This window comes from Ischnura elegans, chromosome 7 (genome assembly GCF_921293095.1).
Source record: "Ischnura elegans chromosome 7, ioIscEleg1.1, whole genome shotgun sequence".
NCBI lineage: Eukaryota > Metazoa > Arthropoda > Insecta > Odonata > Coenagrionidae > Ischnura > Ischnura elegans.
In genome coordinates this window covers 44,433,657-44,446,213 of record NC_060252.1, presented here as the reverse complement: position 1 = coordinate 44,446,213, position 12,557 = coordinate 44,433,657, and the positions used below count along the sequence as shown (strand labels likewise).

General features: G+C 38.1%; 1 protein-coding gene across 1 annotated transcript; it reads right to left on the bottom strand.

Moving 5' to 3' along the window:
- Positions 1–9,562: 9,562 nt before the first annotated feature.
- LOC124162616 lies at positions 9,563–11,938 on the bottom strand. The gene is made up of 5 exons (XM_046539205.1): positions 11,373–11,938; positions 11,083–11,300; positions 10,885–11,008; positions 10,691–10,803; positions 9,563–10,475 (listed from the first exon to the last, which is right to left on the bottom strand). Exons 1-5 carry the CDS (start codon positions 11,599–11,601, stop codon positions 10,293–10,295), a joined length of 867 nt encoding a protein of 288 aa, XP_046395161.1. The 5' UTR covers positions 11,602–11,938; the 3' UTR covers positions 9,563–10,292.
- Positions 11,939–12,557: the final 619 nt, after the last annotated feature.

Below are 12,557 nucleotides of genomic sequence, written 5' to 3'. Positions count from 1 at the left end.
TGGCAAGGAGTTTAAATCCGTCAAATAATGCCCTTATTTCAATATCTTCAATAAGGCAAAAAAAGCTTTCAAATTAATAATAAAATTCGCAGCCCATTTAGATAATCAAGCACTCAAATTAGATGGTGATTTATCATTGTCTGATAGAGTTTCAGAAACACTGCCGAGTGATGCTACATCATCCTCAAGTGAACTATTATTTTCATCATGGATGTCATCTAAAGAGGCATTCTTAACTTCATCACTGGAACTTGATGTGGATAATTCCTCTTCGACTATTTCATTGGAAATTTCATCTTTAAAGTTCACAATACTCTGGAATTCGCGTGCTGTATTCAACGCTATCCTTCTTATATGTCTCTCTGACAAGTTATACGGTTTCTTCCTGCTTGCCATTATCCCACTATGTTTGGTTATGAATATAACCAAAGGCTTCACACAAAGTATGTCTATAAAAATAAATTGTAGTTCAATGAACACCCTAACTCAAATTCATTTATCATGTATAGACAATAATTATTAACGAATTATTATGAAATCATTAAATTTATCTCCAAGGGGTTTCGTATGGAATACAATTGTAACTTAAATTATAAGACTATATTGTCTTGTATATGAGTATCATAAGTTCAAATAAAAAATTTCTTAAACTTTGCGTGGGACTTAATTTTTTTTAATACAATAAAAGTTAAGACAGCTCGTGATATCTTTTTTGCCCCCCTTCCATTTGAGTGTTTTTTTTGTATCTGCTACCACACAATACTCTAATACTCTCAAACGATTTCTCAGCAAAGATCCTGTGATTTTCTTGGTATTTGTCATAAATTTAGCATGCTATCTTTGTAGAATGTTGCTGCCTGTGTAGTAATTCATGAATTAGTAACGTGTTTTTTCAGCTTTTCGTAACTATTGCACCAGTGACTTTAAATAAGTGAAATATTCTCTTATTATCTTTAAATTCATTTTCCTTTTTTATTTCGAAACAACATGCGTTCCGAACACACATCATCTTATAAAATGGTCAAACCACGGTCAAAAGAAAGGAACGTGTTTTCACTTAAATAGAAAAATATGATATGAAATTGGCAGAAAGGAAAATTAAAAATCAATAGTTTAATAATCGCGGTATTTTTAAAAATATCTTAAATCCATTTTTTTATGATATTTTTTTAAGATATTTTTTTTTTTTTTTGCAGTGTTCTCCCCTATCCACGGGAACATCAGAGCAAAGCTTCACCCGATGTGCAGTGTGTACACGGCGGAGCTTTATGCCATAAGGACAGCTCTAGAAGCCGTAGATGACCACGGCGGCTCCTTTGTGATATGTACTGACTCCAGGAGCTCGCTACAAGCCATCTCTGGCTTCTCACCCGTGCACCCGATCGTGCAAGAAATACACTCTCTCCTGCTGACCCTTTCGAGAAAGGGTTTGAATATCCATTTTCTGTGGGTACCGGGACATGAGGGGATAGCCGGGAATGAGATAGCAGACGCTATGGCCAAGGAAGCTCTGAATAACGAAGTTCTTGTCTCAACGCTGGTTCCCCACGAGGACTTACGAGCATCTCTAAGAAACGTGATATTTGGAAAATGGAGGGAGTCATGGAGGATTCTAAATAATAACAAGCTCCGTGGCATCAAGGACATGGTAGCAGCGTGGCCCTCCTCAGCTCGTAGTAATCGGAGGGAGGAAGTAGTACTTACACGATTGAGGATAGGGCACAGCCCCCTGACCCATGCGTATCTCTTTACTGAAGAGAAGGAACCTCCCCAATGTGGGGATTGTAAATGTCCATTAAGTATTAGACACATCATGCTAGATTGTGTTAAGTACCGCGAAGCGCGAAGACGAAATAATCTAGGGGGAGACCTAAAAACCCTTTTAGGAGACCACCCTACCAACTTAATCTGTACATTTCGGTTTCTCAGAGAAATAAACATTTTTAATAAAGTCTAATTATGCACACTTTCAACGAAGACATCAGATGCAGTAGATTACTTTATACATAACTTTTGTAATTAAATCGCACAGTAGTGGTGCAAAATGACCTTGCCGTCGACGCACCCTAAATCCAAATACTACTACTACTACTTAAATCCATGCATATCAGATTGTCTGGACCCTAAATGAATTTAATTGGTTTCATTAACACAACATCTTTAAATATTTTTAAAAGTTTTTCAATATAATTTATACATATAAAAGATAATATCTGTCCGCGATGCGTTACCATACAGCTTCACGGATGGCAACCAAAGTACATAACGTGCTGCTGAACCCCTACCTACTTCTATTTGAAACTAACGCGCCTTTTACGTCGTTTTCTCATTGCAGTTTTTTATGTCTCATAATACAACTTCTGCGGTGCGATATCCTGCCGGGTAGGCCCACCTCTTCACACAAATCCTGCTGTGCGATAAACTCCAAGTTTCCTCTTCTTTGTGTGCTATCCTTCCCAAACAACGCCGAGTGGCGTGTTGGCTATGGAATTTTTAAATTGGTACCTATGCTCCCTACATGCCCTAGCCTTACCCTAACCTTACATAAGTTCCTTAGCTTACGATAACCTGATTATATATTTTTTTGTTAAAAAACCATGAGAAACAATCATTTTCTCCCTTTGTGCTAACTGGGACACACACAAAGGAGTCATTTGGTTAGAATGTAATTCTGTTTACCATTAGCATAATTCTAGGCTCAATAAGTCAAAATTATACTGAGGGTAAAATTCTCTTAGGATTCTCAGAGATTTAGATACTCCGTAGAGTGGAGGTTAGGACAATGAAGTAGTCAATCCTAGCAATTCCTGACCAATGACAAAGTGAATGTCATGCTGGGAATCCTGAATTCCATGAGAAAGGAATGTATCCAATAACCATTTTTAATGTATATTAAGAATATAGTGAAGACAAAAAATTCCTTCATTTAAAAATTATCATTTAATGCACAATATATACATCATTAAATATAACAGGAACTATACAAATTCTTTCATATAAAAATTATCATTTAATGTACAATGTATACATTATTAAATATCACAAGAATTGTGCATATTCTGTCATTCGAAAATTTTCAATTAATTTAAAGTTCATTATATACTGAAGTAGGTACATCATAAGAGTCTTGGCTTCCGGGCGTACCTCCGCGTTGAGTTGTCCATGGGTGACGACAGTTTCTCCAGCCATCCTGCTGGCATCTTCAGGTCAGAAGTAGCAATGCATAAAATTGGAAACCTGCATGAACAGCAGCAACAACATGCAAATCAAATTTATTAATGTATACCAATGGTAAACATAACTAATCACTAGAATATAGGATCAATGCAAAATGAAATGGCAGAAAACTCCCCTACAAAGGAAGGATAAAAACCATAAATGGATTTAGGAGTACAATATCCAAGGTTTATCACAACATGTCACTAAGATATGCATTTTAAAGAAGTTTTAATTGCACATGAAATCTCCAAAATATCGTTAAAACCATAATATTTTCACACAACACCACATCAGGTCTTGAATAAGTTATATCTAACCATTAACAATAAGCTTCCACTCTTCACAATCACTATTTACATGGCATTTATAAAAGCACACTTAAACACATAGGCTTAATTGAAAGGAAATCTATAAGTAAAACAATAAGTCCTAGAAAAATGTATATGAATAATATACACTAACAATAACGATTTGAAATTGAAATGATGTACGAAGAAATAATGAAAAACTCCTAGTTTTCCAAAGATATATTTTTTAATGACTAAATTTTTAGGCATAAATGGCACCGTCCTCTTTGATAATCACTGAAACTATTAAAAAAAACCTAATTAATGGTAAATTTTCAAATATTACAATTAGTTACTAAGCTCGAATACGTACCATAAGTAATTATTCGGCCAAAGATGTTGAAATTTCAAGTACACAGGAGCAGAGAGCAGCATCAGCTCTGGGCCACGACAAAATTTCGGTGTTGATGTATTTTTCCGTTTTAACCAGCCTAAGGAGTGTAATCCTATTAATGCAAAACTGGAATAAAAAAATTCGGAAAGAATCAAGGAAAAGATTCGTCGCAAAAGCGACTCGTCGAGATTTTAATTGCATCCTAAAATTTAGCATTCATACTACTTCGAAGTATGATAGTCACACTGAAAGAAAAAATTGGCTGTTGTATCCAATAGTTGGATCCCACATCCAATTTAAGTGGTTGCTATGGCCCCATCCAGTTAGTTGGATGAGGGAGCCATTTAAATGGCTGGGTGAGAAATGGCTGTGACAACCAACTCGTTGGATACCACAGCCAGCGTCGTTGGGTCTTGCGTCCATCTATATTGGATGCCACAACCTTGCGAAATTGTTGCCGTAGCGTTTAATGAATGGGTAATATTTCAACGGATATTATTATTAATAGTACCACCATTTGAAAGTAACATTATGATATCCTTTCGTGGTACTACTCCCGCCACTTCCGACGAACATTAGAGTTAGAAAATGCATTTTTTAAATAAAATGTTTATTTACAGTAAATTTTGGGGTTCACAATTTTCACTGCAACTCATTACCTTGAAGACTTACTCACCTCAGGTCACTATCATGTGGAATTGAATGCCATAAACAATGCATATAGGTTAAATAAAATGAGAGAGCATTGATATTTTAAAACGTCTTTATTAAAAAAGGAAGAAACTTTTAAAAAATTAACTTTGAAAATTTTTGTTATACGGCATGCCTGAAGGCTGCATACAATTTACAATCCGGCATTTTTACAAAAATTACTTGCAGGAAAGATATTAAATTTGCAATTTCAATGAAGTTTACCTTGCCAGTTTCAAGAACTTATAAACTGTGAAAAAATTCGTCTAAACCTAACGTGTACAGAACTTAGTAGACGAAACATACTCCACCATTTTCATTAGAAATTATTTTTTCCACTTTTCCAAATAGCGGAAGGCTGCAATTGTCAAAACCAACTGCAATACACATTCCAACTTGGTACTGAGTACCCTTCCACTTCACCCGAGGCACCTCAAGGCAAGCTGAGGCAAACTCGGGGGGAATTTTTCTAGCGAGTTCATAGTTTTTCATCTCCACATCACAATCTTCCACTAAGGAACTGGGACCCAACTCCATTCTTACCTGAAACCCTCTCTTGCACGTAGTTCTATAAGCAAATTGAAGCTGCTCCTTTAGAGCCAATGTGTAAGTAATGTCCTTCCTTGAGCAAGTTGCCTCAGCCCTCATCTTCATAACTCTATTTTTGGACTCGAATTTAAATGCACTAAGAGCATGAATCGGTCCCGATGTCCTTAAGACTCTGCCATAGTGCACCATATGATGATGTTTCGGCTTCAACGTCTCTCCAAATAATTTTAGGTACTTCGAATGGTGCTCTGCAACAAGAACCTCTAATAGATCAGCACACTCCCTTTGAAGCCCCGGCGCCATAACAATGTCTACTATCTTGCGAAGGGTCAGATAAAACTTCCGCACTTCATCATAAGAAGTTAGATCTCCAACAAGAAAAGGAAATGAAATGATGTAGCTCATCATCTCAGAGGCACTCATTTTCAATGACTTTTTATTAAGTTCAGCTTCGGAAATGGGAGGTGGTCTATTTGAAAAACCTTGAATTTTATAGTCAAAATTTGAAATTCTGTCATTCAAAACATGGAGATCAACTCTATTACGGGCTCTCTTAACAAAATGAAAGGTGATATGAGCCATGTCAAGAGCAAAAGCTCCTTCCGGTCCGTCATGCATTACATCACGAATGCAATTTTCATACACATGAAAATTATCTACGTTATTCCAAACAGAAGACTCTGCAATTCCAGATTTATCAAACCCTGCCAAAACATCGTCATCATAGCTATCAATATTTCGTAAGGTTTTCTTCTTCTCCTGTAAATCAGTCTGCGTGGCTTGCTTTTCACTCTTACACCAGCGACAGAAATAATTAGCATTTAAACTAGTTACATAGCCCAATACTTCATTCAACCCCAAGTTATCTCCAAGAATGCCACCTAGAGAAAAGAAAATTCTCTGCTTGCCAACCTCTGTATCAACCTCAATTCCATATCTTTGCAAATAATTTATCTCTTCCACAAGGATATTAAAAACCTTAGTTTTTGTAATTTTTTCTTTCCGTAGAATGAGAGAGAAGAGCTAAAAAGATATTCTCTAATAAAAGCTGGTGCTCTGGGGAGAGACATGGAATAGAAATATAAGTACCCCCCCACCTTCTGGATGTTTTTCCTAGATCCTAGGGGATTATTCACTTCAAAGTCATCATGATAAATAAAGAGAGGAAGAACCAATTTTCCCGAGTAAAACTGCTTCTTGCTTCGCCTATAGTCTCCCTGAATAAAGTTGTAGAGAACGTCTTTCTCCTTCTCAAGCTTACCTTCATAATCAACCACTGGTGTAAAAACTTGGGGAAAACTAAAAAAAGAAAGTCCTTCGAAGAGCAACAAACTGAGCAGTAACTGGTGTAATTTGTTTAACCATCCTATCACCTTTTTTCTTGTTGTGAACAATATTAGCCACAGTATAAGTTTTGGGATGACAGAGATACCCATCATCGGTAAAGGTTTTAAGGCGCCTATACTCAGTGAAAAGAGTTGCAAAAGGTGCTTTTATGCTATTACTCAGGCAAAAAAATCTGTACTCTAAATAAGCTAAAGCTATACTCTAACTGCACTTAATATCTGGACTGGGAATGCACTTAAGACTGCACTTAATTGAAACAATACAGCACAGTTGCCATAGTACAGTAAAGTACAGTTACCAAAGCACAGTCAGAGTGCAGTGGCCATAGCACGGTCAGAGTGCAGTCGCCTCAGCACAGTCAGAGTGCAGTCGCCTCAGCACAGTCAGAGTGCAGTCACCACAGTACAGTCTAAGTGATTTCTTTGGGTCTTCTTCCGTTTTATCCATGGCTCTATGAAAAATCACCAACATTCCAGCTGGCTTCATCAGATCCACTGAAGTAGCGATGCAGATTTGGCCAGACTGATATTTATGTCCAACCGAATCCTCTTTGACACTTCAATGAACACAAAGAAGCTGACTGGAAGTTTGACTAAATTTCATCCAAAGCCATGGATAAACTCTGAAGAAGACCCAAAAAAATAGCTGGAAAAGGGAATGATCTGAACCGTGTTTTGATATTGGATACAAATGACATGAAAGCCAATTCAGATATAAAATCGTTTAATATAAAATGTAATATCTTACAATGAAATTCAATAATACATGGTGAATTTTACATGGTGTTTCATTTTACATGGTGTTTCATTTTACATAAATTCATGGTGTTACATTTCGCGGAGGTTTTCCGTAAAGTGGCCGAGTGGGACTTTAACGTATCATCCTCTGTTGACCTACGGGCCTGCAGTGTCTCTCACCTGCCTACACCGTCTTTGGCTCACCGGTGCACTGTCGTGCGTGGAGTGAGGTAGTGTCCTTCAATCTGGTACGCTATGGTGAGCAAAAACAAGTCACCAGCAATGGGGTCGGACGGGAGTCGATTCGCGTGTTCTGAGTAGTGAGGACGGTGGTCCACAGCAGCAAGTTCAACTCAAAAATCACTAAAATTTGAAAAATGATTTGTCGGCCTCCTAATAAACACAGAACGTTCGGAATAACACCAGGACCTTGACAATCCGATCCGGAACACAATTTTTGGGTTCTAAAGGGAGGTTATAAGGAGACACCAGTCGACAAAAACAAAGGACGATCGCCTTCACTACGAAAAACATCAAAAAATAACCTCAGATTTTCACTTTTCGAGATAAAAGGCACACAGAATAGTGTAATTAGATAATATTGATATTCTACACTGGATATAAACACTTGAAAATGCACTGATAAGAAATAATAACGTATTATTGGAACACGATCGACAACTCGTCACATGTTCAAGCGTGAAACACAAAACTTCAAAAATAACCAAAAATAAGGCATAGAATGTCACTGAAGGGGTGAAATATAAAGGAAAAGTAACTCCGATACACTGATTAACCTCAATCAGGACGGATTTTCAATAACACAGGGAATTATAACACAAAAACCAACTCGGTATAACTGAAAACTTAAGATACTTGTAATGGAAAGAAAAATGCACGTAGGGAAACGAAACTTTCACAGGAGCAGTAGAATAAATGGCACTAGAAGCACATAGAATCACAAGGTGGGCAAAGCCACCCCCTAAGATTGGTGGGACTTTGAAATTTCTCGGCAGCGGCTAGATTGAGGCAAACACTAAAAACGCCACAAAAAAGCCAAACTTGGTTGGATCTTGAATATATTCACAGTAGGCGGCAGCAGGAACATTCACGGACGTTATTGACATAATCAGCGTCAGTTAATCAATGATTTAGCCACTAAAACTGAGGTTATACGGGAGCGGCACATAGCCACGTGTCCTGCTGTGGACCCCCGTCCTCACTCCACTAAATCTCTAAATGGAGAGTTTTGTCATGGGCAAACTGCAAGAGATTTCTACAGTTTCATCATTTTTGCTGAGTGCTATAGGAAATCTTTTGCAACCCGAAGGTTGGTTTCGTTAGGTGAGGGTAGAGCTTGACCCAGACTAACCCAATGGCATGCGAAATTTGCCTATTCATGGTAGGGGGCAGTTCCTTTCCCTGGGCAACCTACAATTTTCCACGAAGTTTGAAAGTAAAAGTATTAAATAAGTTACTTCACTTGATACACTGCAGATATGGAAGCCATAATTGTACAACGATTATTAATATCATCCCTAATACCACAGGACATAATTTTCTGCCTTCTACCATTAACGAGACAAAATGTAGAAAAGCTAAATTATATTGCTAATCCTCAAAGTGTAAGGCCATTTGAAGTTCAGGGTAGGAACCAATTAGTATGGATAGAAATATTTTAGGTAGGCTACAATTCAATCCTATATTAGAGATGTTTCATTGCAGTTTGTGCCGCAGTACACCTCTAGCAGTATTATGGCTCAGTTTGATCTGCAGTACAGTTCTAACCCTGTGATGCAGCATTGTTACAGTACAACTTGTGTTGTGCACAATGACGGGAGAAAGTATTTCCTATATTAATATTCCTATATTAATATAGGAAATACTTTCTCCCGTCAATGACTAGTTTAAGTCCAGCCCTGTCAGAGTGCAGTTTGAGCCATAGTACAGTTCCAGTCCAGTTACCCAGCCCAGTAACAGTCCACTTTTAGCCACAGTACACTTCCAGTCAGGTTTTCTAGCCCTGTCACAGTCCAGTTTGAGCTATAGTACAGTTCCAGTCCAGTTACCCAGCCCAGTCACAGTCCACTTTTTGCCACAGTACACTTCCAGTCATGTTTTCTAGCCCTGTCACAGTCCAGTTTGAACTATAGTACAGTTCCAGTCATGTTACCCAGCCCAGTCACAGTGCAGTCTGAGCTCTAGCACAGTTCAAGCACAGTGATCCAGCACTGTTACAGTACAGTTCTTCTCAAATCCTAGCTGCCATAGTACAGTCTAGTACAGAAGAGTGTACTGTGACTGTGCTAAACGCAAAGTTTAGTCCAGTTACTGTGCAGATTTAGTGCAGTCACAGCACAGATTTTTTTGCCTGAGTCACATTATTGACAAAATTGGGAAAAGAAAATCCAGTATCGTCTTGTCGAAATGCCTTCAAAATCAGAGGATTAACAACTGCAAATATTTCATCAACCAATTCTTTGGTCTCTTTTACAATAAACTGAACATGATTACGCGGTAAGTTGGGAGCAGCATACAATTTTCCAACAAAACTCAATAGAACTGAATGCAATCTTTTGTCGAGATCTTTCAGATTGTAATTATTTACATCCTCGTGGTTGAAATCATAACCACATCCCTCGGAATTGATATCTGCTTGCTACACTTCTGGCTCATTATCATAACTATTCCCACTAGGTAAATTGACGGACACAGAATGATGATTAGCAAATTTTTGATAGGTAGTTAAGTGCTTTTTAAAGGACTTCCAATTGCAAAAATCTCTAAAACACGGGTTCTTGGCATTTGTACACTAGAAAATTTTCATGCAAATGAAGTACTTTGAGGTGTAATGATAATGCATGTATTGAAGGAACTTCAATCTTACACGACGGGCAATGAGGCATTTTGGGATTCTTAAAGTTCCTTAAATTCCTTCACTCTAGTTTCCACAGAGGGCAGCAAAGGGTCCCACGCTGTATTAACTCCGTATATGGCTTTCTGGACGAACAACCATGAATATAAACTCTGGAAAGGGTAAAAGGCATGCAGAGCGTGGTACACTTTGAATCATACGTCTATAGCTCTCAAAGGGCTTTCCACCGAGTAAAAAAAAGTGTCTATGTATACATAGCAGTCCGTGATGTTAGCTTCGTCTGCACCAACAACAATCGGGAACGGTTGCAATGTTCTTTTGGCTGCCTCTAGCTTCGCTCTTATCCTATTAACCTCCGTTTCTAGAGCAGCATTAGTCTGTTTGCAAAAACAATGAAAAAGAATATTAGGAACAATTTGCTTTCAAAATAAAAGAACAGCATAAAATTAACACTAAAATTTTAATAAAACTAAGAACTAAAAAACTAAAACAGAATAAAACTAAAAAATATATTAAAACCTGAGGAAAAATCTATGGAAATTAGGGAAATTAATGAGTGAGAATTGTGTGAAAGACATAGGAAAATCCTTACCGTCACATGTAAAAGGAAACCATTCTTCGAGTCAACGGCGGTTGTTTTCCATTTACCCACAGTAGTTGGGCCGAACAATTTGGGAATTAGACTAAGGGTGTTTACTGTGTCCTCTGGAAAAAATATTTTTAAATTACTTAATTGCAAAATGTATAATGAATAGCCAGATTGCCATGTATTGCTGACTTTCGTACCTATGCTTTCCACATGGATAGGATTCACATTTGACATTAATTTGATCTTCAATGCAATAGATGGCCAATGCTCAATCAATGCTAATTCAGTTTCTTGGTATAGGTTTTTGTAATCAATTAGCAGCTGCAATGAGAAATATTGTTAAACAAATCAAAACTTTAAATGGAATAGTATTCTTCATTAACTGTGATGCTTACCAGAGAGAAAGCCCATGGCTGTCTCAGTACAGGATAGGTATCAAAATAATTAGTAACCAAATGAATATTTTTTTGGCAACCCTGTTTTCTTGGTTCCGTTGTTCTCAGGTCATGCAATCGTGCCGCTGACGTGTTGCGCCACCTCTCAGCTGCTTCCTCCACAGGCTCAGTGCATCTCATCAGCCAAGATAAATCTCCACCAACCGAGCTGCTGGAATCTGCAACATATCAAGAACGTTGTAATATGATCTTAGAGGAAGACCATGTTCCTATAATTTCAGTGAACCCACCAGATAGTCCCAATTCCACTTCAGGGATGTCCACATATGTACTCTCTCCTCTGTTAATGCGCAAACCTGACTTTCTTAATTTCTTCAGTAGTGTTGTGTACTTATCGTACAGTTTTTCCTTTGGCGGTTTTGCACCTTCAAAATTAGTGTTTGCCTGGCGTGGTATGTAGTACGTAGACTTTAACAGATACTTTATCAATACATTAGAACCAACAAGCATAGTCAACATAGGTTAGGTACAAATCTTTGGTTATAAATAAATTTTATGGAAATAACATTGAACAGAGACAAAACTTACAGGTGATTCAGAGGGAAAGACCGCCACAAGTTAATCTCTCAACTCACAGAATCTTTTTGGTGTAATCCTGTTTACGGAAGGAGAAGGAGAACCCATCCAAAGACTTTCTCTGAAAGATATTCTCTGTTCATTGAATTTATGTTTTTCAATACTTACTGGCTTAAATAAAGTGTCTTTGACTGTTGTTTTGACTTTGTTGACTGCACGCCGAAACATCCTCATGTGCAACTATGTTGCTAAAATTCTAACAATGAGAGGGCATCCTAGTTTTAATATTATTTTTAACCCACGCTTTATAAATATTTTTAACAGGCGGCCTAGGGCAACTAGACCCCTAAGTATTACTTTTAATAATTTTATCCTTGACAGTGAGTTTATACTCCCAGAATTGTACCCCATTGGGAATTCGGAAAATGCACCTTGGCAGGTACCTTTTCCACAAGTCAGCTTTGTCCTCCACAAAAATCAAAAATCTTTGACAACTGCCGCGGAATACCAGCATAGCTTCAAGGAAGTAATGCACCGCCACCCCGACTTCATTCCTGTTTACACGGACGGATCGAAGTCGGAGCAGTGTGTGCAGTGATCTCGTCTCACCATGGAACCCTCAAGGCCAAGCTCAGTCCGCTGTGTAGCGGCTATACGGCAGAACTGTTCGCCATAAAGATGGCTCTGGATGGTATTAAGTGTAGCAACGCGTCCTATATGGTCTGCAGCGACTCCATGAGCGCCCTGCAGTCCATTTCCAGTTTTTCTCCCAGTCACCCAATCGTCCAGGAAATTCAAAATAGACTACTTTCCCTTGCTCGGAAAAAAGTGAAAATCCGTTTTCTGTGGGTTCCTGGACATGTGGGTATTGCTGGAAATGAGAAGGCCGACTCGGCCGC

Excerpts from the sequence above, each read along its gene's own strand:
- LOC124162616 (XM_046539205.1), bottom strand. The coding sequence starts at position 11,601 with ATGTTGACTATGCTTGTTGGTTCTAATGTATTGATAAAGTATCTGTTA. Across the intron at positions 11,301-11,372 it reads AGTGGAATTGGGACTATCTG|ATTCCAGCAGCTCGGTTGGT; the intron begins GTGGGTTCACTG and ends GATATGTTGCAG. Across the intron at positions 10,804-10,884 it reads TATCCATGTGGAAAGCATAG|AGGACACAGTAAACACCCTT; the intron begins GTACGAAAGTCA and ends TATTTTTTCCAG.